The sequence below is a fragment of the Lynx canadensis genome, chromosome A2 (assembly GCF_007474595.2).
Source record: "Lynx canadensis isolate LIC74 chromosome A2, mLynCan4.pri.v2, whole genome shotgun sequence".
Classification (NCBI taxonomy): domain Eukaryota; kingdom Metazoa; phylum Chordata; class Mammalia; order Carnivora; family Felidae; genus Lynx; species Lynx canadensis.
In genome coordinates, this window is record NC_044304.2 from 61,155,208 (window position 1) to 61,182,564 (window position 27,357).

Sequence of the window (27,357 nt, forward strand, 5' to 3'; positions counted from 1 at the left end):
TTCCCTACTGCTGCTGTAACAAATCAGCATAAACTTAGCAGCATAAAACAACACAACTATTGTCCTGTGGTTCTGTAGTTCACTCTTTTTTTTTTTTTTTTTTTTTTTAATTTTTTTTCAACGTTTTTTATTTATTTTTGGGACAGAGAGAGACAGAGCATGAACGGGGGAGGGGCAGAGAGAGAGGGAGACACAGCATCTGAAACAGGCTCCAGGCTCCGAGCCATCAGCCCAGAGCCTGACGCGGGGCTGGAACTCACGGAGCGCGAGATCGTGACCTGGCTGAAGTCGGACGCTTAACCGACTGCGCCACCCAGGCGCCCCTGTAGTTCACTCTTAAGAGGTCTCACCAGGCTGAAATAACTTTGGCAACGCTGCATTTGCTTCTGCAGACTCAAATAATTATTTGCTTTGCCCTGCTTGTCTGGGGGTCCACTTCCTTCATCCTCAGCGCCAGCAATGGAGGGTTGAGTCCTCACGTCTCATGGCTGTCTTTTGCCTCCACTTTCAGTGAACCTTGTGATGCTGCTGGACTCACCCAGATAACCCAAAATAATCTCCCTAGTTAATAGCAACCTTCATTTTCCTTTGCCCAGAGCTGGAGACCAGGCCTCTCCCCCTACCGTTTTTTTGTGGTTAAGGATGTCACACTAAGAAAGGAAGAATTTCAGAATGTAATCAGGGTAGTATTGTGAATAAATCAGATTTCCCTGAATCTAGCCAAACTTGTTTTCTAAAAAAAAAACCCCAAAAAACAAAAAACCTTTCATAGACCACAAGGTATGTGAATGTCACACACCAGCACGAAGATCCTCCTCTCCACAGCCACCACTTGCTGGCCCATCATCTTTCATTGACCTGCCCCATCAGTAGTCCATGCCCCTTCCTTTCAAAACCTCACAGAAGAAACCCAGAACTCACAGACCTACTGGCATAACCAAGATCCACTTGACTGTGTCTGTAGTGGACAGACTGGAAGCCTGCTCTGGTTCTTAGCTGTAGTCTTCTGCCCTCCCTCAGCCCGGGCTCCAGCAGAACAGCCACAGTCCCGGCCACAGCCCTTAGTCCCCAGGCGCCCCAAGCCAGAGGTCCGCGTGGCTAACAAGTTCCAGGGCCACCTCTTTTTCCCTGTGTTAGTTCTCACCTAGGAAAATTTTAAACTAGGAGCACCTGGGGGGCTCAGTTGGTTGAGCACCTGACTTTGGCTCAGGACATGATCTCGCAGTTTGTAAGTTATAGCCTGACACTGGGCTCGCTGCTGTCAGCCTATCAGTACAGATCCCGCTTTGGATCCTCTGTCCCTCTCCCTGTTCCACCCCTGCTGGCACTCTCCCCAAAATAAGTAAATATTTTTTTAAAAATTGAAAACTAATTTTAAGTATTTAAAGAAATTTTAGAGAAGTCAGTTACAGTAGTTCACTTACTGGACTGTTACACAACCATCCAGAATCAGAAACAGGAGAAACACTTAATTTTAAATATACTTACACATATTGAATGACAAAGCCTAGAAAACAAACTTGCATGTGTTTTTATGATTAAAAACATGAACAAATGTGGAATAGTATGGGATGCAGAGAAAAAGATTTAGTTCTGTGGGTCAAATAATATGTTAAATGAACAAATGCATGTAATAAAACCATGAAAGAAAAAGCCAAGAATGGGCAAGTTTACTACAACAGGGGGACAGTGTACTAAGATCTGTAAAAGATTCCAGGGGCTAAGAAACAGGTAGTTCATCTGCTTGCGCGATTCCCTGCTGATGGGCCTTCGTGGCCGACCTCTGTGAGTGGCTGAGCAACTGCCCTGTCCGTCCCACACCCATGGACACCCATCCAGCCAAACCCCTGCAGAATGAGGCCACACTGAAGCCCACTGTGGGACAGCACGGGAGCCAGCAAGGCCAAGGGCCTTTCTTCCACTTCCTTTCGTGCCTCCCCTCTGCTCACCACCTCTTACTTCATTTCAAACACAGCTACTACAACACATTTTATTTCACTGGAAAAATCTGTGTGAAGAACCAAACGTGGCTCCTGCGAAAAAAACATTTACCACGGCTTAAATCAAAGTGAAAAGAAGAGGGTAGGAGGGCCCCGCTGGTGCTAGCTCTGTGACTGCCTCACTCTCAGAGACCCTGCGTGATGGAAATCACAGGTGCCTCAGGGAAGTCTCTGCCCGGCCGCCTGGGGAGGCCGTGAGAGCACCTATGATGTCTGTGAGCTGCTGCGGCCCTTAAAACTGTTCGGAGAAACAGCGTAGGGGAAGCTGCATGGGTGTTTTCACCTAGTCAAACACAGGCAGGAACACTTCAACTAGGAAGTAAAATATATATAATTTATCAAAAAATAGTTCTAATATATAGAAAATCATTGCAATTCTCTGAGGCCTCTGCCCCTTATTTACATTCACAAAGCCACTGAGCAAACCCAGGACTAACAAGGGAATAGGGAGGCAGGGCCGCCCCTGGCCGGGCGTTTCAGCTGCCTACTGCAGAAATAGAAAGAGAGAAATTAAAGGGGTAGCAGACACTTTTTCACTTGCTCTTTTTGTGCCAGGATGGGGGGGAATCCCTGGATATAAAAGACCCAAGACTAAGTCCCGGGTCAGTTCCGACTCCAAACAGACCCCAAATGGACCTTTGGAAACTCAGACCAACGTCCTGGGTCCTTGAGAACCAGTGTGCACAAGTGGCTGACGTGAATGCTTTGTTGCCATGGAAACAATGTGGCTTGTGGTCTTTTTTCATTTTTTTTCCCTCAAAATCCAGGTGGAGAAGTTATCAGGTGGGGAAAGTACCAAAAATTGATGTGACGGGAGGATCGGACGGAGAGGATACTACACCAGCTTCTTGGCCTCAAAGAAGCTTTTGAGGTGACGCATCTGCCAGATTCCAGTGAGGATGAGGATGACCGTCTGAGCAATTGACCACCACAGGACCCTCTGGTTGGTGCTCTCGCTGGTAAGACGGAAGCGCTCCTCACGATACTGCGCGAGACAACAGAGGTGGGTTAGAGGCACAGGAGAAACGTCGCCGGCTATTGTTAGGCTCCTCCCTCCTGCACAGGATTGAACTTCAGGACCAAGTGCCTTTTGAAATACCGCCCCTGATCCCACTGGCAGTGGCCCCAGGGTGGCATGCTGCCCTCCGCAAGCATCCCTGCTGGGCGGGCAACAGCTACTGCTAGACTGGGGACTGTCCTCTCTTCGCTTGGTCTACAAAGCTTGAAGACGGCTATGGAGACCGATACTCCCCCGTGTCAGCTGATCCCCCAAGTAGGAGAGGCCCCAGGCAGAAACTTCAGTAGGCACAGAGGGTACAAAGGTCAGCAGCCATGTCCCAGTACAGTCGCGTGCTTACCCTCTGGTAATCCTGCTCCTTCTGGATCTGCTCCACCTGATCAAGCAGCTGTCGAGCTCGGAGCTGCAGTTCTGTCAGTTTATCCTTGGCGGCAATCTCGGGGTAGTTGTTGGCATGCTCCCCACCCTGGATGTCTAGGTGCACACGCTACAAAGACACGGGGTGAGCGCCCCAGGGTCCTAAGGTCAGAAACCCTCTGAGGTTACAGTGTCTGAGCCCAGGGGGCCTCCGACTCTGTTCCAGGCTACAGAACCTCCTCTGGTCCCTGGCTGTGGGATAGGAGTGCTGCGTCTGTCTTCCTGTGACTGTGTCACAAAGTGTCACAAACAATGGTCATGAACTCAAAACTTGACAAAATCAAACTCAAGATTCTGTGGCCAAAGAGAACATTCTCTTACCAGTCTGCCGCCAGCAAAGAGGGACATCCTGGTGGAGTTGGAATGCAGGCAGATCTGGTGGTCACCAGGAGTGTGGGAAGTAAAGGTGAAGCGGCCCTCCGAGCCATACTGCCGGGACAGCACCACCTGCAACAGGACAGAGAGAGCCCCTACCTGTACTGTCACCAGTCCCAGGGCACGCTCACGTCCTCTGAGCTCCGCGCGTCCCAGACAGCTCTAGCGAAGGAAGCCCGACGGAGTCTGCAAAGCGCCCCTGCCCCAGCCTGAGCACCGCCAGCGGGGGCCCTACCTTGCCTTCGGGATCCTTCACCTCCACGTGCATGCCCAGGCCCGGGGTCGAGGGCAGAAAGACTTCCTTCTGCTTGTCCCACATCTGGGTGCGGTAGTTCCCTGCGGAGCAGACAGAGCCGTCACGACCCGCCTGCTCCGCGCGACTCCCACGCTCCGCGGGGCGCCGTGACCGCGTCTGGGGGACACGCAGGGCCCTGTCCTCCCTCGCCCCGCCTGACCGATGACCATGGTCTCGTCGGGGATCTCCTCGATGAAGCAGCGCTTCTCGGTCTCGCCGATGTGGAAGTAGAGGCCCCGGGCGCCAGCTGCGCACAGCGCGAGCAGCAGCAGCGCCGGTCGTCCCATCGCCCGCCGCCACCCGCCCTGACACCTGCCAACGAACGCCCTCCGCCCGCCGCGCATGCGCGCGCCTGCGCCCCAGTCCCGGCGCCGCAGCGGGGCCAGACGCAAAGTGCGCTTGCGCTGTGACGCCGGCCCTGCGTCCGTCCGGGTCCGCGGGTCTTCCAGGCCGTGCAGCACGGCCGAAGAGGAGAATGCGCATGCGGGGGACGCCCGGGGTCCCTTCCCGCTTCCCCGGAGATGTTGCTCTCTTCGACATCTACTTAGCGCGCCCTCCTGTGCGCACGCGCGCTCCTGCGCCCCACTTCCAAGAGACGCTGCGCAGCCGGGGTCGGAGCGCTCGCGCGCTGATTCGCTCGCTCCCCGACTCTTCGCCTGGCGTCGGGTCCCGCCTGCGTGGGGGGCGCCGCGAGCACTGGCCGAGGGCCCGGCCCCGGGGAAGGAGCTGGGGCCCCGTCCCGCGCGGGGGAAAGGGTAGGGGCGGCTGGAGCTAGTGGGGCTCTGACGTGACCCGCGGTTGTGCCGACGTTTCCCGACCCTTGCGTCGGAGACACTGGCTGAGCGGGTGCGGGGACTGATGGCGACAAACGAGGCCGTCGCCACATCTCACCCCGCAGGCCCCGAGGCTTTCTCAGCCTGTGGACTGCTCGCTGTCCCCAAGGTGAAGATTTGGGACGTGCGTGACCTGGATTCGGGCTGTCGGGCCGCTGGGAGGTAAACCTGGGGCCTAGCGCGGTTGTGCTGAGCGCCTTCCTGCTAAACACAAAGAAACCCTGCAATACCGTCTTTGCCGAGCTGGGCAGCAACACTCCTGGGGATTAAAGAACGCGGTCGGCAAGGCAGGGCCTCCCAGGCAGCTCTAGTGGGGGAGGACCCAAAGCCTCTTTTTAAATCTCTCTTCTTCTGAACCTGGAAATTTGGGTTTGGCATGAAACCTCCAGGTTTTTAAATATAGTATGTGGCTCACTTCTGTCTAATGGAACGGACAGTGAACACACTCTGGCCACGTTGGGCAGTCTGACCTCCGGTCAAATCTCGGGCCAGGCTTCGGGTTACAGGACTCTCCCTGCCTGCTGTTGCGGCTCTCCCTTGTCCTTTCGTTGAACGAGCTGGTGCAAACTGGCGAGAATCTGGGCTAGAGAATGAGAAAAACTCAGAACAAGCAGGGCCATAAGGCGTGTTTACATCTAGTAACACCGCCTTCTGCGGGGCAGAGGAAGACGGAAACCAAAGCACACCATTACTGGACATGCAATCACAGCAGAGGGTGCTACATTTTTTATACTTTCCAAACACACATAAACATATAAGTTACAGGCAACATTCATATACTCATCACCTGCCTTCAGCAAAAATCAATTTTTGGCCTTTGTTTCATTTTTTCCTGCACTTTTCCCCTGAAGTATATTAAGTATATTTTTTCCAGACATCACATCTATTTCACCCATCAGTACTTCAGGGTGTGTCTCTGACAAGGACTTTACAAAATTAAACACAATTCTTTAATGCCCTCTAATACTTGGCGTATGATAAGTTTCCCCATTGTCTCAGAAAACTTGAGATTGTTTAATCAGGATCCAAACAAGGTAAACCCACTGCATTCATGATAATCTCTTTTTATATGTAACAACTCCCCTCCCGTCTCTGCTGTTGATGATGATGGTGCCATTTATGTACTAAAGCACCTGCATCGTTGGACATTGTGGATTTGGCTGGTTGCATCTTCACATGTCATTTGACATGCGTCTGTCACTGCTACATCCTGTAAACCATTAAATCCAGAACCTGGGAGGATTTTCAGTAAAACTAAATGTGTGCATTCATGACAATCACTACTCCTTTTGAAAGATACTCAAATCACCTCATAAGATATCCAGTTTCTCTAAGCCCTTTTAACACAGTTCTAGTAGTCTTAAGTGGGTTCCTCGCTTTTGATTTTGAGTGAGAAATGGAATTTACATTTATAATTTTGTGCATTTTTTAAAGTTTATTTTGAGAGAGCGCACACGTGCTCACACGAGGGAGGAGCAGAGAGAGGGAGAGAATCCCAAGCAGACTCCTCCCTGTCAGCGCAGAGCCTAATGTGGGGCTCAAGTTCACGAACTGAACCGTGAAATCGTGACCTGAGCTGAAATCAAGAGTCAGACGCTTAATGCATTGAGCCTCCCAGGTACCCCTTGTGGGCTTTCTTTTCATAAAGACAAACCCTAAACTTTGTCCTAAGTAATGGGTAATCTTAAAGAGACAGCATTACCCACAGGAGAAAATCTAAGTTAGGTATTCTAAATCTAAATCCCCAGTCCCAAAAAACTTCTCCTCAAAGGTGGTGTGGCAATTTCTGCCAACATTTACCTAAACTAGCTACCCCCTCACTCAACCAATATCTAAGAGCAGCTAATTGTGCCAGACGCACTTACCTTTTTTTTTTTTAATTTTATGTTTATTTTTGAGAGAGAGACAGTGTGAGCTGGGGAAGGGTAGAGAGGGAGACACAGAATACCAAGCAGACTCCAGGCTCTGAGCTTCAGCACAGAGCCCAATGTGGGGCTCAAAGCCATGAACCATGAGATCATGACCTGAGCTGAAGTTGGACGCTTCACTCACTGAGCCACCCAGGCACCCCTGGAGACACACTATTCTAAGCCCTGGGGACACAATGGTGAAAACAAAAATCCTTGTCCTTGTGGATTTATTTTGATTATTGCCCTTCAATAAATAACATATAGCCTGTCAGCTGGAGGTCAGTGTCAAGGGGAAAAATAAAGGAGGGAAGCTGTTAAGGAATGCAGGGGCTGAATGTCATCTGTGTTTGAATCCCTGGAAGCTATGAATGTGACCTTACTTGGGGAGTCTTTCCAAATGTACTTAAGGATCTTGATGCTTATTCATGTGGGCCCTAAGTCCAATGACAAGTGTCTTTATAAAAGATACAGAGATACCCGCATACCCATAGGAAGGCTGCTATAAAACAAAATAAATGTTGGTGAGGATGTGAAGAAATCAGAGCCCCTGTGAGCTCTGTGTGGCTTTGTGAATGGTACAACCACTATGGAAAATAATATGCAGGTACCTCAAGAAATTAAAACCAGAACTGCCCAATGACCCAACAATCCCCCTGCTGGGTAGATCTCTAAACGTGATGAAGGCAGGATCTTGGAAAGGCACTGGGCACGCCCAGGCTCACAGCAGCACTGCTCACAGTGGCCAAGAGTAGAGGCGACCCAAAAGTCCATCAACAGACAAGCAGACGAGAGAGAAAACATGGTATATACACACCATGAAATATCATTCAGCCTTAAAAAGGAAGAATTCTTCAATGTTACCACATGGGTGAACCTTGAGGACGTTATGTTAGGTAAGCCTGTCACAAAAGATGGATGCTGTATGATTCCACTTACAAGAGGCTATCTAAAGTAGTCAAATTAGTAGAGACAGAGAAGAATGCTGGGTGCTGGGGCTGGGGGCAGGGGAGGATGGGGAGTTGTCTGATGGACAGATTCTGATTTGCAAGATGAAAAGTTTTGGAGAATGGTTTGACAACACTATGTCACTGAACTGCACACTTAAAAAGAGAGAGCTACACAGAGAAAAGGAAGCAGACGTGTGATCACAAAGGCAGATGCTGCAGGGGTGTGGCCACAAGCCAAGGAATGGCTGGAGCCACCAGAAACTGAGGGAGAAACAAGAAAATCTGTCCTAAAGCCTCTGGAGGGAGCACAACTCAGCTGACATCTTGATTTTGGACTTCTGCTCTCTGGAATCGTGAGAGTAAGTTTCCAGTTTGCTTCATTCATTCATTCATTTATTTTTTGTTTTTTTGAGAGAGAGAGAGAGAGAGAGAGAGAGAGAACATGAGCAGGGGAGGGGCAAAGAGAGAGGGAGAGAGAGAATCCCAAGGAGGACCTGCATTGTCAGCACAGAGCTCAATGCAGGGCTGGAACCCACGAACTGCGAGGTCAGGACCTGAGCCAAAATCAAAAATTGAATGCTTAACCCACTGTGCCATCCAGGCGCCCCAATTTCTGTTGTTTTAAACCACCATGTTTGTGGTGACTGGTTATGGCAGCCACAGGAGACCAACGTAGAAGGTGTCTGGTTAGAGGCAGGGTGGGGTACAATGGAGTGGACAAAGAAGGATCACCAAGAAGGCGCCATGTGAGAGAGGCCCTCGGGGCAGGTCACATGGATACCTGAAGAAAGAGCAAGAGCCCCAAGGCTGGTGTGGGGTGTGAGAAGGTTAAGGGGGCCAGTGTGGCAGGAGGATTAGGTGTGGGGGATGGGGTATGAGAAAATGAGGTCATAACTGGGGGTGGGAGAATCGGGTGGGCCTGTCAGGCCACTTTAAGGACTTTGGCAAACAAGAACCAAGAGCCTGTAGGGGATTCTGAGTGAAGAATACCTTGATCTAATTCCTATTTTAAGATTTTCATCCTGTCCAGGCAGCAAATGATCACTGCCAAACACAGGCTCATCAATGGATCAAAGGATCAGAATGTTGTTGTAAGTAATGGTTCATCTAAATCAGGTCTTCTGTCCTATCTTCCAGTTCACAGGACACTCAAGAGTTCAAGGGCAGTGTGAGGAAACAATAAGGAAGTTCAGAAGCTGGAGCAAGTGGTGTCTACCTTCTTTTTTTTTTTTTTTATTTTTTTTTTTTCAACGTTTATTTATTTTTGGGACAGAGAGAGACAGAGCATGAACGGGGGAGGGGCAGAGAGAGAGGGAGACACAGAATCGGAAACAGGCTCCAGGCTCTGAGCCATCAGCCCAGAGCCCGACGCGGGGCTCGAACTCCCGGACCGCGAGATCGTGACCTGGCTGAAGTCGGACGCTTAACCGACTGCGCCACCCAGGCGCCCCATGTCTACCTTCTAACAACCGAAGTCAAGAGGAGATAGAAATGTGGGGCGGGGGGGGGGGTCGTACTTGAAAACTACTGAAAGGAGAGAACTAGAGATGCACAATGACAGAAGGTGTGTAAGCCGTCATGGGACCCGTGTGCTAGCATATCTGCCGTGACCTGTGCCAACTTCCCCGCCACGCCCACCCCCATGTCTGCACACCGCTCTGCCTGTGAAGAGGTGGAGCGCGTCTCCGCCCACAGGGACCTCCACTGGCCGGTGGCTTGTCCTGCAGACTCAGTGCGTGCAGCAGTGCAGGGAAGCTGTGTGGGCCCTGGGCCTGAGCCCTCCTCAGAGGCCTTGCGGCTCCTGCTTCCCCTCCCTGGGAACCCAGGAGGCATGAGGCTCAGCGCACCCCAAGCAGCCACCAGTCACTGGGAGGACGCCATGTTGGGATACTCCCGTCCCAGGGCGGCTGCCCTGGCCAATGCCACATGGAACAGAGATGCGCCATCCCCACCAAAACCACGCTTCACAGTTTTGCAACTGGCAAAGCGAGGATGTGCTCTATGAGCTGATACAGAAAGACACCTGTGATGTATTCCTAAGTTAGGAAAGCAAGGTGCCAAAGAGAGTAGGGAGTGGCTGGAAAACACTGGAAGACTCCATAGAAGATTCCAGCATTAGTAGTCACTTAGAGTAACACGAGTATTCAGCCAATACACACTGGTATGGATGTACAGGTCAAAATATAGAAATACTTTCCGGGTTGCTGAATGGCCACTCCCCGAGCCCCTGGATTCCCTCCACCTCTGGTGTCTACCCCAAGATGATAAATCCAACAAATACAGAGCTACCCCTGGCAGGGATGGGATCTGGCAGGTCAGCAGGCATTGAAGTGGATGGTGACAGGGTGCAAGAGAGACTTTGCAAACTGGACCTTTTAATATCTTACTCATTTCTGAACCATAGGAGTACGTCCCCTATATAATACAATAGAATTTAAAAACTAAACTGCAGCTACCACCACCCTCAATCCATTTGATGGACTTAAGCTGCTGTCAATCGCTAGCTTGTTGGTTTGTCCTAGAATGTCAGCTCTGTGACAACACAGTTCCTGCCTTTCTCCTGAGTTCATCTCTAATGCCCAGAACCTAGGGCCAGACTGGTATAAACACCTGTTGAACACTGCCAGAAGTATACTTTATAAGAAAGCACACTGAGCAGAGGCCAGAGGATGCAGTGAAGGCAGTGCACAGAGGAAAAATTTATAGCTGTAAATGTCTACATTAAAACCAAAGCGGGGCGCCTGGGTGGCTCAGTCGGTTAAGAGTCCCACTTTGGCTCAGGTCATGACCTCACAGCTCTTGAGTGCATCAAGCTCTTGCCTGTCAGCACAGGGCCTGCTTCAGATCCCCTGCCCCCCCCTCAAAAATAAATAAACATTAAAAAAAACTAAAACCAAAGACATCAAATCAAGAGCCTAAGCTAACGCTGAGAAACTAAAGAAGGAAAAACAAAAAAACAAAAAACACTAAACCCAAAGCTAGCAAAAAGAATAAAAATTTAAATAGAGATAAATAGGGGCGCCTGGGTGGCGCAGTCGGTTAAGCGTCCGACTTCAGCCAGGTCACGATCTCGCGGTCCGTGAGTTCGACCCTGCGTCGGGCTCTGGGCTGATGGCTCGGAGCCTGGAGCCTGTTTCCGATTCTGTGTCTCCCTCTCTCTCTGCCCCTCCCCCATTCATGCTCTGTCTCTCTCTGTCCCAAAAATAAATAAAAAACGTTGAAAAAAATTTTTTTTAATAAATAAATAAATAAATAAATAAATAAATAGAGATAAAACAGAGAATAGAAAAACAATAGTCAATGCAAGCAAAAGCCGGTTCTTTGAAAAGATCAACAAAATTGACAAAACTTTAGTTAGACTGACAAAGAAAAAGAAAGAAGACCTCAGTCACTAAAATCAGAAACGGGAAGCAGAGACATTTCCAAGGACTTTTCAGAAATAAAAAGGAGAGAATACTGAACAACGTCACACCAAGTAAGGTGATTTAGAGGAAACTCCTAGAAACACACAAGATTAAGAAGACGCCCAGGACCAGATGGCCTCACTGCTGAATTCTACCAAATATTTAGAGAATTATCACCAATCCTACTTAAACTCTCCCAACAAACTGAGGAGGGAACATTTCCTAACTCATTCCATGAGGCCAGCATTACACTGAAACAGAGAAAATACCACAATAATAGAAAATTAGACCGACTTCACTTAGGAATATAAATGAAAACACTTCAACAAAATACTAGCAAATCCAACATATTAAGAGGATTATACATCACGACTAAGTAGGATTTATCCCATGAAGGTGAGGGTGGTTCAACATAAGAAAACCAATGTAATAAATCACAGTAATAAAATGAAAGGGAGAAAAACACATGATTGCCTCCACTGATGCAGAAAAGGCATTTAACAAAATCAAACACCCTTTCATTATCAAAAACACTCAGAACTAGGAATAGAAAGGAACTTCCTCAACATGATAAAGGACATCTGCAGAAATCCCACAACAAACACCATTTTCAATGATGACAGACTTAAAGCTCTCCCCCTAAGATCAAGAACAAGACAAGGATTCCCACTTTCACTGCTACTATTCAAGATTGTACTGGGTGTTCCAGCCAGATCAATCAGACAAGAAACATAAGGCATGCAAGCTGGAAAGGAAGAAAACGTATGTTCACAGATGACATGATCCTATGTATGAAAAAAAATCCCAAAGAATCCAGGAGAAAGTTACCACAGCTAATAATGAATTCAGTGAAGCTGCAGGCCACAGTATCAGTACACAAAAATCAACATGCCAGTAATGAACAACCAGGAAAGGGGGCTAAGATGGCAAGTCCACCTACAAATGCATCCAAACACACACACACTAGAAATAACCAAGGTAAAAAAGGCTTGCAGACGAAAACTAAAAATAGGGGCACCTGGGTGGCTCAGTCGGCTAACCCCCCAACATCAGCTCAGATCATGATCTCAGGGTTAGTGAGTTCACTCTGTGCTGACAGCTTGGAGCCTGGAGCCTTCTTCAGATTCTTTGTCTTCCTCTCTGTTCCTCCCCTGCTCATGCTCTCTCTCTCTCTCAAAAATAAACAAACATTTAACAAAAATTTTTAAGAAGAAAACTAAAAATATAGCTAAAGGAAATTAACACAAATAAATGGCAAGAGCCCATGGACTGCAAGACTTAATCGAGTTAGGATCTCAGTACTACCCAAAGTGGTCCACCAATTCAGCACAGTCCCTATCAAAATTCCAAGTTTTTGGGTTTTTTTTTTTTTTTTTTTTTTTTTTTTGCAGAAGTAGAAAATCCTTAAATTTATATGGAATTAGAAGGGGTCCCAAATAGCCAAAACAATCTTGAAAAAGTGGAATAAAGTTGGAGAACTCACACTTAAGGAGTCCAATACTACAAAGCTCCAGTAATCAAAACAACGTGGCCGTGGCAAAAAGACAGACCCACGGAATAGAACTGAAGAGTCCAGAAACAAACCCAATTTATATGGCCAACTTATTTTCAAAAAGGGTGCCAAGTCCATTCAACGGAAAAGAATCCTCTTTTCAACAGCCGGTGCTGGAACAGCCTGAGTTCATAAGAAGCTGGACCCCTACCACACACCAAACACAAAAATTAACTCAAAATGGATAAACCACCTAAACATAAAAGCTAAAACCAGCCAACAGGCACTTGAAAAGATGTGCAACATCACCGAGGCACAGGAAAGGTGCTGTTGGCTACCAGCCGTGTAGGGGGGTGGGGAGCAGGCACAGTAGGTGAAGGGGATTAGGAGACCTAGACTTTCGGTTATAAGCTAACGGAGCGATGGGGACGTAACGTACTGCACAGGGCTATGGTCAAAGCCGTTTATACTCTAGCTCTCTATTTCTGCCCTCCAAAAGTGTTGGGCCTAAGGTCCGCGACCTGTGGACACGGGGACAGGGGGGTGGGGGAGGGACGTGCAGACCCGTGCCCGGGAGAGGAGGCTTCCCGTTGGCAGCGGTCAGCGCGCAGAGCTGCGAGGGGCTGACCTTCCCAGCCGGGGGTCTGCACGCCCTGCCACACTTCAGCAGTACTGCAGGTCCGCGGGATCCCGCTCCGAGACCGGGCAACGTCCCCCGCCCGCGGCCTCCGAGGAGGAGCCCTGCGCGACTTCCAGCTCGGGAGAAGGGGCACGCACTTTTCCTGTCTTGCCAGGACGCGACCCCGCGGAAGGCTTCTGGGCGCAGAGCAGAGTCCAGCGCCCCGCCGCCCCTGCGAGAAGCCTTCACGTCCACGACGGCCTCAACATCCACTCGCGACGCGCCGAGGCCTGCCGTCCAACCGTCTCCTTCCGCTCCGACCACGCCAACCCAGGCAGGGAGCCCACCGCCGGCGACACTACTGGGCACGCGCAAAACCCAGCGCTCAGCAGCACCCGAACCCGCCCCGCCCACCACAAGCCACTGGCACGCGCTGCAGCATCTCCGGCGCGGCTCTATGACGCCCAGGCGGCAGGGGTGGGCCTTCTCCTCCAGGGGCGGGGCTGCGTGCTGACGCCACACGCCGGGGCGGGGTCAAGAGTTTGGTGCCCCGGAGTGGGGTGTCGGCGCCTCATTCGGGTGGAGCTGAGCAGAGGACAGGTAAGCGCGCGCTGCCCCCGGGCCTGGCCCGATGCGAGAAGACCCGCGCCCTTGGGTAGGAGGCGGGGGTTGCAGCAGAGGGCGAGGGCGCCGCGTCCTCGTTGTCACTGGCGCTGCGGTGACAGGGAGTGAAGCCGGATGGAGCAGGGCTGACGGAGGGAGGTGGGCGGGACGGGACCTGACGGACGGGCGTGACGGCCATTGGCGCGGCGAGCGCCGCCTGACAGGCAGAGATTGGCGGGTGCGGGCGCGCGCGGGCGTCGCGGGGGGCGCGGAGCGACGCGCGATTGGCTGAGGCGGGCGGGGGGGCGGGACGCGCGGCGGATGTGAGGGAACGGGCGCCAGGCCGGGGTGACCCCCAAGGTCGAGGAGGCGTCACGAGGGAGCCTCCCGTCTCTGTCCTCTGCGCGGACGGAAGGGTGGCGCGCCCTTGACGGGACGGCTTGAGGGCGCCGGGCCCGTGCTCCACGCCAGAGCCTGTGCGGGGTCCGCCTCTGTTCTGGTTGCGGGCGCCGCTGGGGAGACGCCCTAGAGTGTGTTTACCCTGCTCAGCCCCCCTCGTGCTCAGTACCCTCCTCCGGACTCAGTACCCCGCCACACCCATCCTCCCCTGTTCCTGGGGAGACGCCCTTGAGCAGACTTCCCCCGGCACCCTGTATAGTCAGGACCCATCTTAGTACCCCACCACACCCATCTTCCTTGCACGGCTAGGATGATGTCCTCGAGTGGACCAGCACCCTATGTGCTCAGTACCCCGCCAAACCCATTGTCTTTGCACTCCTGAGGAGATCTCTGAGCATATTTGATGTTTGCAGCACCCTGTGTACTCAGTACCCTGTCTCACCTATCTTCCCTGAGCCCCTGGGGTGACAGTCGAGCAGAGCATCCTGAAGCACCCTGTACTCAGTACTTGCCCTATGCAGTACCTCACCACACCCATTTTTCTCCCTGTGCTCCTGGGTTGACACCCTTGAGTCCTTAATTTCTTCAGCTCCCTGTGTAGTCAGTACTCCTCCATCCTCAGCACACTGCCACACCCATCCTCCCTGCACTCCTAAGGTAACACCCTGGAGAGATCACCCTACAGCACCCCGTGTACTCAGTACTCCTCTGCCCTCAACACCCGTGTACTCAGTACCCCTCTGTCCTTAGCACCCCACCCACCACACCCATCCTTCTCCCTGCACTCCTAACTAAGGTAACACCCTGGGGAGATCACCCTACAGCACACCCTGTACTCATTACTCCATAATACCCCTCCTTCTCCCTGTGCTCTCAGGGTGACACCTCCCAGCATCACCACCCCACCACATCCATTCTATTCCCTGCGAATCTCCTTGCCGCACCCCTTGGTATTCATCCTTCTTCAGGAGGTTTGATAGCCCGTGTTGAGGTGATGCACATTTCTTGGAGCAGCATGCTAGTCCTGTGCCGCCTCCCCTTTGCGAAGCTGCCTGACAGAAGTGTAAGCTGTACCAGAATGTAGTAGAAAACTTGCAGCATGGCGGGGAGAGGTGTGATGTCTGTCTTGGTGCTCCTCCGTGCCTCGTTCTGCAGTCCTGTCCTGTGAAGCAGGGACTGGACGCTTGCTGCCAGGCTGACAGCTCTGAGCAGCTTCAGGACAAGTGGCCTGGAATGAAACCTTGTTTGCACAGTGGCGGGAGCTACAATAGTCAAACCGGTGTTTTTGTGAGGACACACTTCATGTGAGAACATGCAATACTATTCTAGCTTTGCCAATTAGCTGAGGATCGTGGAACGTTGAAGAAAGATCAGAGTTTCCTGATGATTAAGAGTGCTTTCCACATTTCAGTTTTTTCTTTTACACACACCTCTATGGAGACACAGTTCACATGCACCGTGCAATTCACTCATTTAAAGTATATGACCAAACAATTTGTAGTGTATTCACAGTTATGCAACCATCACAGTTCAGTTACTTTTAAAACCTAATTTCAGGGGTACCTGGGTGGCTCAATTAGTTAAGCATCCGACTCTTGATTTCAGCCCACATTGTGATCTCACAGTCATGGGATCCAGCCCCAGGTCAGATTCTGCACTGACGGCATGGAGGCTGCTTAGGGTTCTCTCTCTGCTCTTCCCCCATGTGTGCACGCTTTCTCTCTCAAAATTAGTAAATTAAAAAAAAAAAAAAACTAGTTTCAGAAACATGAATTTCTGTTGGTTTCATTTAAATTTGCACAGTTTATTAAATGGCAAATATTTGCCATATTTATTAAATGCATATCACATGTATATCATATGTTCATGTATCTGTGCTTATGTGCATATCAGATCTACTTTTAACTGGTCTCACTGCCCCATTAAAAAAAAAATGTACCGTCTACCTTTTAAATTTGTAGATAGTTTTTTATTTGGGGATAACCGTATAATTATTGAGATATGTTTTGAGAATTGTACACATAAACATATTACATGCAGTTACAACAGATAGTACAGAGAGATCCCAGTGTTCCTTTATCCCGTTCTTAGAGTGATAACATTTTGCAGCAACTATAGTATAATATCACAGCCAGATAATGGCACGGATAACAGTGAAGATATGGATTATTTCCGTAGTCACAAGGATCCCTCCTGTTGCCTTCTTACAGCCACACCTGTTCCCTCCTGCCTCTGTGTCCTTAGCTCCTGGCAACTACTAATCTCTCCATTTCTATGATTTTGGCAAACAAAGCATGTTATGTAAAGAGAATCACAGTATGTAGCCTTTTGGGATTGATTTTTTCCTACTCATGATTCTCTGCAGGTGCATGCAGCTTGTCGCCTGGATCAGTAGTTCCTTTCAGGCTGTGGATGTACCACAGTTGACTCATGCAATAAAGGACGTCTGAGTTGTTTCCATTCTCTGGCAGTTATGAATACGGCTGCCATAAACATTCATATGCAAGTTTTCATGTGAACATAAGTTTTTGTTTCTCTGGGACAAATGCCTAGGAGTGCAATTACTAGGACATAGAGTGTTTGCGTTTTTACTGTTTTAAGAAATAGCCAAGTTTTTCCAAAGTGGCTATACCATTTTACCTTCCCACTAGTAGTGTATTTGAGATCCACTTTTTCCACATCCTTGCCAGCACTTCAGGATGATACTGTTTTTTTATTTTAGCCATTTTAATAGACGTGTAGTAATGTGTCATTGAGGTTCTAATTTACATTTCCCTGATGGTTAGTGACATCATACATTTTCCCATGTGCTTCCTTGCCGTCCGTATATCTTCTTGAGTTATGCCTTTTTTGGGGTCTTTTACCCATTTTATGATAGATTTTTTTTTTTGTAATGTTGAGTTTTGAGAATTCCTTATATACTCCAGTCCTTTGTTAGACACGTGATTTGCAGATATTTTTCTCCTAATCTGTAGCTTATCTTTTTATTTTCTTAACAGGATCTTTTGCAGAGGAAAAGTTTTTCATTTTGATGCAGTCCAGTTTATCAGTTTTGCATTTTATGGATCATGCTTTTGGTGTCAAAATTAAGGACTCTGCTTAGCTCTAGTTCCTGAAGGGTTTCTCTTAGGTACTTTTCTGTAAGTTCCATAGTTTTGTGTTGTGCATTTAAATCTCTGATTCATTTTGAATTAATTTCCATATAAGGTGTGAAGTCTAGTTTGAGGTGTTTTTTTGTTTTATTTTTCAGGTGGGGTTGGTTGCCTGTGAATACCATTCATTGGTTGCCAACCAATACCATTTGTTGAAAAGACTTCTTCTGTTGAATTGCTTTGGCATTTTTGTCAGAAATTTGTTGTGTTTATGTGGGTCTGTTTCAGAGTTGTCTGTTCTGTCCCATTGGACTTTTGGTCCATCGATACCTCATGGTTTATGATTACTGTAGCTATATAATAAATCTTGAAATTAGGTGGATTGGGATTTTGATAGGAATTGTGTTGTGTCTATATATCAGTTTGGAGATGATCAAAATCTTTCCCGTGTTCATTGTTCCCATCTATGAACAGTGTGTCTTTCCATTTATTTAGATTTTTTTATTTCTTTCATCAGTGTTTTGTAGTGTTCAGCATACAGGTCCTGCACCTGTTTTGTTAGACTTACACTAAATAATCCTTTCTAACATTTTATTTATTTTTTTTCTTTAGAGAGAGAACATGTGCATATGAATTGGGGGAGAGGGACAGAGGAGGAGAGAGAAAGAATCTCAGGCTCCATGCTCAGCCTGGAGCCTGATGAGGGACTTGATCCCACAACCTGAGGCAAAATCAAGACTTGGATGCTAAACTGATAGAGCCACCCAGGCACCCCTAATATTTCTTTTTTTAAAAGTTTTGGTTTTCTTGGGGCGCCTGGGTGGCGCAGTCGGTTAAGCGTCCGACTTCAGCCAGGTCACGATCTCGCGGTCCGGGAGTTCGAGCCCCGCGTCGGGCTCTGGGCTGATGGCTCAGAGCCTGGAGCCTGTTTCCGATTCTGTGTCTCCCTCTCTCTCTGCCCCTCGCCCGTTCATGCTCTGTCTCTCTCTGTCCCAAAAATAAATAAACGTTGAAAAAAAAAAAAAAAAAAAGTTTTGGTTTTCTTGTGTTAAGAGCATATAGAAATGTTAATGATTTTTGTATGTTCGTCTAGTATTTTATGATCCTGCCAAATTCACTTGTTGGTTCTGTGATTTTGTAGATTCCTGGAAATTTTATATCAAGACAACCATGTCCATATGCAAACAGATGTAGTATTCTTCCCTAATCTCTAATCTGTATGCTTTTTAGTTTCTTATTTTGCGTTTTTGTTCTGGCTGCCGTTCTCAGTACTGTGCTGAGTAGCAGGCATAAGCATAGACGTCCTCGCCGGTGTTGCTCCCGGTTTTAGAAAGAAGTATTCAGAGGGGCGCCTGGGTGGCTCAGTCGGTTAAGCATCTGACTTCGACTCAGGTCATGATCTCGCAGTCCATGAGTTTGAGCCCTGCGTCGGGCTCTGTGCTGACTGATCGGAGCCTGGAGCCTGTTTCAGATTCTTTGTCTCCCTCTTTCTCCTCCCCTGCTCATGCTCTGTCTCTTCTCAAAAAAATAAATAAACGTTAAAAAAAAACTTTAGAAAGAAGTATTCAGTCTTTCACTGTTAGGTATAATGTCAGTTGTAGGCTTTTGTGGATGTGCTGTATCAAATTGACATTCCCTTCTGCTACCGTTCTGAGGGTTTTTATCATAAGTAGCTGTTGAATTTTGTGAAATGTTTTATCTGCGTCTATTGTTATGATCACGTGATTTAAACAATTTTTAATGTTTATTTTATTTTTGAGAGAGAGAGACAGAGTGTGAATGGGGAAAGGGCAGGGAGAGAGGGAGACACAGAATCTGAAGTAGGCTCCAGGCTCCAAGCTGTCAGCACAGAGCCTGACGTGGGGCTCAAACCCACAAACTGTGAGATCATGACCCTGAACCGGAGTTGGACGCTTAACCGACTGAGCCCCTCAGGTGCCCCTCCTGTGATTTTTCTTTTCTAGCTTGTCAGTATGATAGATTATGTTGTTTTTCTGAATATGGAACCAACCTTACATTCCTGGAATGAGCCCTGCTAGGTCATGGAGTATAATTGTGTTTATACATTCCTTGATTCTATTTGCTGAATTTTGTTAAGGATTTTCTTTTTCATCTGTACTCATGAGGAATATTACTTTGAAGCATTTTTTTTTTGTACTGTCTTTGGGTTTGGTTTCAGGGAAATATCAGTTTCATAAAATGAATTGGTTTCTCATATTATCTGGAGGAGATTGTGTAGGATTGGAATTAATTAATCTCTGAACATTTGGTAGGATTCCCCAGTGAAACCATCTAGGCCAGAAAATTACTTTTTTAAGATTTTTAATTATACATTACATTTCTTCAATAGTTGTGGGGTTGTAAAATCATTTTATATTGGGTTAATTGTGGTAGTTTGTACTTCTGCCAAATTCCTCTATATACTTGTGATCTAATGTCTAGCTGTTCTACCTCTTGTTGAAAGAGGGCATTGGAAGTTGGAAGTCTCCAATTATAATTGTGGGTTTGTCATCTTTTTAGTAGTTTGATTCACATGTTTTACCCTTACGTTGTTTGATGCATGCAGTATCTTCTTAGTAGATTGGCCTGTTATCATCGTATAATGTCTCTGTCTCCAGATTTTCTTGGCTCTGATGTCTACTTTGACAACATAGCACTTTTGCTTTCCTTTGATTAACATTTGCATGGTACGTAATTTTTCATCTCTTTGCTTTCAATTCTATATAATTTTGTTTGAGTTGAGTTTCTTGTAGACATGCATATAGGTGGATCCTGTTTTATTCACTTTGCCAATCAGTGTCTTCTAATTGCTGTAATTAGATCGTTTTATGTAATTGTTGGTATATTAGGAGTTGAGCTTGTCATTTTTTTTTAATGTTTATTTATTTTTGACAGAGAGAGAGAGCATGAGTGGGGAAGGGGCAGAGAGAGAGGGAGACACAGAATCCGAAGCAGGCTCTAGGCTCTGAGCTGTCAGCCCAGAGCCCGAGACAGGGCTTGAACTCACAGACTGTGAGGTCATGACCTGAGGCCAAGTAGGACGCTCAACCAACTGAGCCACCCAGGTGCCCCGAGCCTGTCATTTTTTTAATCTTCTTTATTTTTTGTTTCTCTGCTTTCTTTTTCCTGACTTCTTGCAGATTATTTGAACACATGTCAAAATTCTTTTACTGATAAACGCTGATTTTGAGAATGTCTCTTTATATGGCCTTCTTAGTGATTGGCACGGTATTATATGTACACAATTTATCACAGTCTGTTGGTGTTACCATTTTATCAGTTTGAGTGAAGTGTAGAATGCGTGCCTCCATTTACATATCTTTGTCCTCCCTCATTTAAAATTGTCTCAAGTATTACCTCTACGTATGTTTAGAATCACATCAGACATATTGCAATTTTTGCTTCATCCATTATACAGAATTAGAAGATTCAAGAGGAGAAAGAAATTATATTTACCCATATGTTATTCTTTGTTATTTCATGATGTTGGAGGATTCTTTTTTTTTTATATAGTATGGTGTAGATCTTTCTGTACATCTGTACATATGTGTATGTGTAGTTTAGGATACTGTACTAGCAATCACTGACAGGCAAAGAGATACACTAAGCCAACAAGAGAGATAAAATGGAATGATAAAACATACTTAACACAAAAGAAAACAGAAAAAGAAAACGAGAACAAATAGAACAAATAAAAAACAAAAAACAAGATGATAGATTTAACCTAAACCATAACAAAAATCACATCAAATGTAAATGTTCTAAAACGTGATTCATTAGGTAATTAAAAGGTGGAGATTTTAAGATTGGATAAAAAAGCAGGCATGAGGCTCTGGTCAGCTGACCTAACCACTTAGATGTTAGATAGTCTTGTTAAAGGAGGATTCCTCATTTTATCATTTCATTTCTGTTTAGAGAATTTCATTTAGCCATTCACTTAGGTAGGTCTGCCTATCGTCTCTTAGTTTTTCATCATCTGAGAATGTCTTGATTCCCTTTTCATTCCTGAAGAATATTCTCACTGGACATAGAATTCTGGGTTGACAATGATTTTCCTTCAGCACTTGAAACGAATTGTGCCACTTTCTCTTGGCCTCCATAGTTTCTGGTGAGAAATACGCTGTTCAAATTGTTTGTAGTTTTCAAGTTTGATTAGGGGGGCGCCTGGGTTAAGCGTCCGACTTCAGCTCAGGTCATAATCTCACAGTTAGTGAGTTCGAGCCTCATGTCAGGCTCTGTACTGACAGCTCAGCCTGGAGCCTGCTTCTGATTCTGTGTCTGTCTCTCTGCCTCCCTCTCTCTCTCTCTCTCTCTCTCCCTCTCTCTTTCAAGAATAAACATTAAAAAATTTTGGGGGGGCGACTGGGTGGCTCAGTCGGTTGAGCGTCTGACTTCGGCTCAGGTCATGATCTCGCAGTCTGTGAGTTCAAGCCCCACGTCGGGCTCTGTGCTGACAACTCAGAGCCTGGAGCCCGCTTCAGATTCTGTGTCTCCCTCTCTCTCTGCCCCTCCCCCATTCATGCTCTGTCTCTCTCTCTCTCTCTCTCTCTCTCTCTGTCAAAAATAAACACTAAAAAAAATTTTTTTAATCAAGTTTGATTATAGTGTGTCTTACAGTGGATTTCTTTGGGTTTATTCTTTTTGGGGTTCACCCAGCTTCTCAAATCTTTAGGTGGTTGTCTTTTGCCAAATTTGAGAAATTTTTGCCATTATTTCTTTGAATACTCCTTCCACCCCTCCCTTTTTCTTTTTCTCTTGAGATTCTGATGACATTTTCATGTCATCATTAATATGATGGCATTCACATTCATCATTAAATCTTGTATGATAGTCCTACATGTCACTGAGATGCTGTTCATTTTTCTTTCAGTCTGTATTTACTGTTCAACCTGAGTACTTTTTTTTGTTCTTTCTTCATGTTCTCTGAGTTTCTTCTGTCCCTTTCATTCTGCAATTTAACCCATCAGATTTTTTTATTTTGGTTATTTTTGAGTTCTGAATTTCCATTTGGTTCTTCTTTATGTCTTCTCTTTCTTTGTTGAGGCTTTTAATTTTTTTTTTTTTTTTTTTTTTTTGTTTTGTTTTTGTTTTCAAACTTGTTCATAGTTGCTCAAGGAAGTGTTTTGAGGCTGGGCTCCTTTAAAGTCTTTGCCAGATATTTCTAACAGGTCTGTTTTCTTGGTGTCTATAGATTGTTCTTTTTTGTTTTGGTTGAGATCACCCTGCTTTTTGATGTGATGAGTGATCTTTGGTTAAATTTTGGACATTTTGGGTGTTCTGTATGTGAGACTCTGGATCTTAAATGTCTGAACACAGGCTTCTGCTGACACTGTTGGGCGTCAGTGGGTGCTGCCTCATTACTGCTGGGCAAGGGTGGAATCCAGGCTCCCCACCCAGCCTCCTTGGTGTCTGCAGGGAGAGACTCCTTGTTATTGCTGTGTGGGTGAACGTTCCCCAGTAGGCCTTTGTGATTCAACCCTGCGTGGGAAAGGAGGGGTGCTGCCCTGTTGCTGAGGGCACAGGTGGACTGCAGGCTCCTTCCTGGCCTCCATGGACCTGCTGGGAGTCATCCGGTGGGGATGGAAGCCCCGGATCTTCTCTGACACCATCAGTTGGGGTAGTGGTGGGCCACAGTGTTTTCTGTGGGGTTAGCTGCAGGCTGCAGTAGAGCAGTTATTGTCTAGAAATGTCTGTCCTTTGATCAGAGAGAGCAGGGGCTTCTGTTTCTATCGGTCGGCATTTCTGGATTGCCAGCTTCTTCAGCACCTAGTCTGGGATAGGTGAGGCAGAAAGAAAGTTGAGGACTTGATGCTGTATCTTTTCGAGCCCCCAGATCCCTTTCCACTCCTGTTTTGTTGGGTTTAAGTGTAACGTCTTATTTCTTTAGGTGCATTTAGTGAGAAACAAGTCCTTTATGTGCCTTTAAAATGTTTAATAAATATTGACAAATAGCCTTGCTTTAATAAATACTTAATCATTTATACTCTGGTCATTGAAGGATGCCTGCTTGGCCGCACCCCAGAGCACTGCACAGTGGCAGTCTGGGTGAAGGCGCCCCGACACCTGGTGGGGGTTCTGACCTCGGAGGTGGAAGTCTCTCCCAGCAACCTGGTCAGTTGCCCACTCCATGGTAATCTGGGAACCTTGCACCTTGGGAACTTGGTTTTTAAGAGAGATGAGTTGGTCTTTTTCCTGCCGTTAAGTCGTAATTCTTTAGTCATAGAACACTTTTAAAGTGTGCAAAAGTATTTTCACTTCTGCATCATAATCACAAAAAGCGATGCCAGGGAGCACACCTGATGGCAGAAGAGCCTAAATGCAGAGCCTGCGATGTGCCTGAGGCTTGCACAGCAACGTGGTCACTTTGCCCGTGTGTCCTGTGGGCTGACCATCGTTTCTACCTGGTACCGACAAGAGTCCTTTGCACTGAAAAGTGGTCCTCACTACCTCCCTGTCCTTCAGTTTGTTGCTGGACGAGGCTTCCCAAGTAAAAGACTTGAGTTCTTTGAGATTGTCTGCCAGCGAGGGGACAGTTGATATCTGTGCTCTCTGTGCACGTTTCTGTCTGTGTCCAGCTGCAGGAAGTACGGTAAAGGTGGCCGTGCAGGCACGTAGCATGCGTTGTCTTCTTGATTCGTTACCTGAATCTTCCTGCATCCAAAACCGTAACAGAAGAGAATGGGGGACGTTTTCAAGATAAGTTGTTATGCTTTTAAAACTGCTGTCCGGTAACACACACAGGGAACGATCACATCGTGATCGCGTGCTCCTTTCCTGGGACTCCTTTCCTGAGGAACTGCCCAGCCTGTGCTTGTTAGACCTTGCCTCTCTAATTGCACCCCTGCCCAGCTGACGTGACCCTGATAGGCATCAGGAGTCAGTTTATCTCTCCACTCTGTGTACGGGGAGGTGGCCTTGGGTAAAGTGTATGCCCAGCTGGGGAAGGTCCAGGCACAGATAAAGTCCTGTCTAACATCAGCATGTAGGTTCTGAGGAGCAGTAGATTGAACCCTTAAAAACAAAGTTTGCTTTGGTTTGTGTTTATCTTAAATGTTGTTTTTTCAAGGGGACAGGTTTAGACCTACGTCTTGAAATTATGGGTCACAAGTAGTGTCACTTTGATACTGGTAGACTCACTTTTATTTTTTCTTAGACATAGTTCTTTTTTTTTTAATATTTTTTTAATGTTTATTTTGAGAGAGAGACAGAGTGTGAGTGGGGGAGGAGCAAAGAGAGAGGGAGACCCAGAATCTGAAGCAGGCTCCAGGCTCTGAGCTGTCAGCACAGAGCCCGACGCGGGGCTCGAACTCATGAACCACAAGATCATGACCCGAGCTGAAGTCGGACGCTTACTGACTGAGCCACCCAGGCGCCCCAGACATAGTTCTTTTTGAAACAACTTTTGGCACAATTCATATACCATACAATTCACCCGTTGAAGTTTTACGATGGGGAATTCTCCAGTATGTTAGAAGGTTGTGTAACCATCAGTATAATCTAGTCATGGAGCATCTTCATCGCACCACCCCCCCAAACTAAAAAACTGCACACCCATCAGCAGCCATGTGTGCACTCGGCCCCACCCGCCGGCCCCCAGCCCTGGGCAGCCACCCGCAGGCTTTCTGAACGTTTTATAGGAGTGAAATCACACAGTATGTTTTCTGTGGATGATTTTCTTCACATTCTCGAAGTTTGTCTGTGTTGCAGCACATAACGGTATTTCCTTCCTTTTTATTGCCCACTCTATTACATTTTGGGGCTAGTATGAATAATGCCACCGTGAACACTCACATACAAATGTTTGTGTACACATATGTTTTCGTTTCTCTCCATTATGTATATAGGAGTGGAATTGCTGAGTCATATGGTGACTTTCTGTTTAACTCTTTGAGGACCTGCCAAACTGTTTTCCACGACATCTACACCAGCTTCTGTTCCCACTAGCAGTGCAGGGGGCTCCAGTTCCTCCACGTCTTCAACACTGATTTTCTCTCTAATTGTACCTAGTCTCCTTGCGTGAAGTGGTCTCTTACAGTTTTTGATGTGAAGTTTCCTAATGAATGATGATTTCGAACAACTTTTAATGTGCTTATTGGCTATTTGTATATCTTCTTTGGAAAATTGTTCATATCCTTTGTTAGATTTTTGATTTAGTTATATTTCCCTTTACTATTGAATTACAAGAGGTGTTTTTTGGGGGTCGCCTGGGCAGCTCAGGAGGTTAAGCATCTGACTTCGGCTCAAGTCATGATCTCATGGTCTGTGGGTTCGTATCAGACTCTGTGCTGACAGCTCAGAGCCTGGAGCCCGCTTCAGATTCTGTGTCTCCCTCTCTCTCTCTGCCCCTCCTGCACTCACATTCTGTCTGTCTCTCTCTCTCTCAAAAATAAATAAACATTTTTAAAAAGAGGGGTTTTTTTTCACGTATTCTGTACATAATCATATGATTTGTACATACGTTTTCCTATTCTGTTTGTGTTTCCTCTCTCTTGTTGGTGTCCTGTGACAACAAACCGTGGCTTTTATTTTGATGAAGTCCAATTTATCTGTTTTTTCATTTGTTTGTACTTTTGGTATCCTAACTAATAATCCATTACTTGACTCAAGGCCACAAAGATTTACTCCATTTTAACTTGGAAATTATGAAACTTCCAAGGGTCTTACAGTTTTTTAGTTCTTCCATTTGGGTCTTTGATCCATTTTGAGTTAATTTTGGATATGGTGTGAGATAGGGCCCAATTTTGTTCTTTTATTTGTGGAACCCCACTTGTCCCAACACCATTGGTTGAAAAGACTACTTTTTCCCCATAGAATTTTTTGGCACCTTTGTGAAATAGAAAGACTCATCCAAATGAAAGTCAGAACACTTGGACTTCTGGGACAGCCCAAAGGTTTCATGAAACTCTTTGAACAATTGAATGTCTTTAGCAAAGAACACGCTATTCTTACAGTTGACTTTGGAATTGGAAGGACGGAAACTGATTCTTCCAAAGTCTGAATGTAACCCCAGGGTCTGCTCTGGATCCATCTGATAGTGGACAGAGAACAGCTGCTCCTGGTTACCCTGGGGTGGAGGTAAGGGGTCCTGAGCGATATGCTGACAGACAGTCTTTGTGATGAGTCATCTCGAGGGAAGTTTGATGCTTGCGATCTGTCCCGGTCATTGCGCTGGGCAGCAGACTCTGTGACTGCAGACAGCTAGAGAACACGGTTCATTTGCACGTGGGATTGGAAGGACAACTTTGGGTGGAACAGAAGAAACGAGTGGTTTTGTGATTGTCAATGTGGTCCTTGTATAATTGGGCACCACGGCAGCTGAATGATGACAGTGAATGGAGGTGAGACTGCTGTGTTCCTGGAGGAGAGCCCGACTCAGAGACGGTTGTGTGGTTCTGGAGGTCCAGAGGGCAGCAACACCAGAGGGGAGACATGAGCACTTTCCTCTGGACGTAAATAAGAGAAAGAAGACTGATGTCCAGAGCAGCAGGCATGCTTTCTGCCGTCACTGTGTGTGAAGGTGCTGGTCTGCCTTGACATGTTTGTGAATGAGCGAGGGGTGAGGGGCCGGGAGACCCACCGGCTGAATGTGGAACGTGCGACTTGAGTGAAAACAAAACACAGGCTACGATTGCATTCTGGGGCCATGTTCAAAATACATGGCCTGTCTATCTTTAAATTTTTTTTTTTAAATTATTTTACAGAGAGAGCACATGAGTGGGGGAGGGGCAGAGAGAGAGAGAATCCCAAGCAGGCTCCACGCTGTCTATCAGCACAGAGCCCAACAGAGGGCTCAATCCCACAAACTGTGAGATCATGACCTGAGCTGAGATCAAGAGTCGGATGCTTAACTGACTGAGCCACCCACGCACCCCCGTCCATCTTTAATTTTCAATGGGCAAGTTTTCATTTGTTGTTGGTTTTCAGAGCACATGTTCTGCTTTTTCCTTTTTTTT

General features: G+C 46.9%; 2 protein-coding genes across 6 annotated transcripts in view; one reads left to right on the forward strand and one right to left on the reverse strand.

The window, feature by feature from the left end:
- Positions 1-1,510: 1,510 nt before the first annotated feature.
- Positions 1,511-4,426, reverse strand: TMED4 (transmembrane p24 trafficking protein 4). Its single transcript, XM_030307600.1, has 5 exons — positions 4,266-4,426; positions 4,046-4,146; positions 3,757-3,882; positions 3,359-3,505; positions 1,511-2,985 (listed from the first exon to the last, which is right to left on the reverse strand). Exons 1-5 carry the CDS (start codon positions 4,390-4,392, stop codon positions 2,836-2,838), a joined length of 651 nt encoding a protein of 216 aa, XP_030163460.1. The 5' UTR covers positions 4,393-4,426; the 3' UTR covers positions 1,511-2,835.
- A 9,402-nt stretch (positions 4,427-13,828) lies between these two features.
- The window catches only part of OGDH (oxoglutarate dehydrogenase), a 65,833-nt gene continuing 52,304 nt past the window's right edge, over positions 13,829-27,357 (forward strand). For 4 of the 5 annotated variants that reach the window (XM_030307604.1, XM_030307606.1, XM_030307601.1 and 1 more), the window contains exon 1: positions 13,829-13,910. The gene's annotated coding sequence lies outside the window, so the exon portion shown is untranslated. Of the gene's footprint in view, positions 13,911-27,277; positions 27,300-27,357 lie in introns of those variants that run through there. The other variant, XM_030307603.1, reaches the window with a different exon arrangement.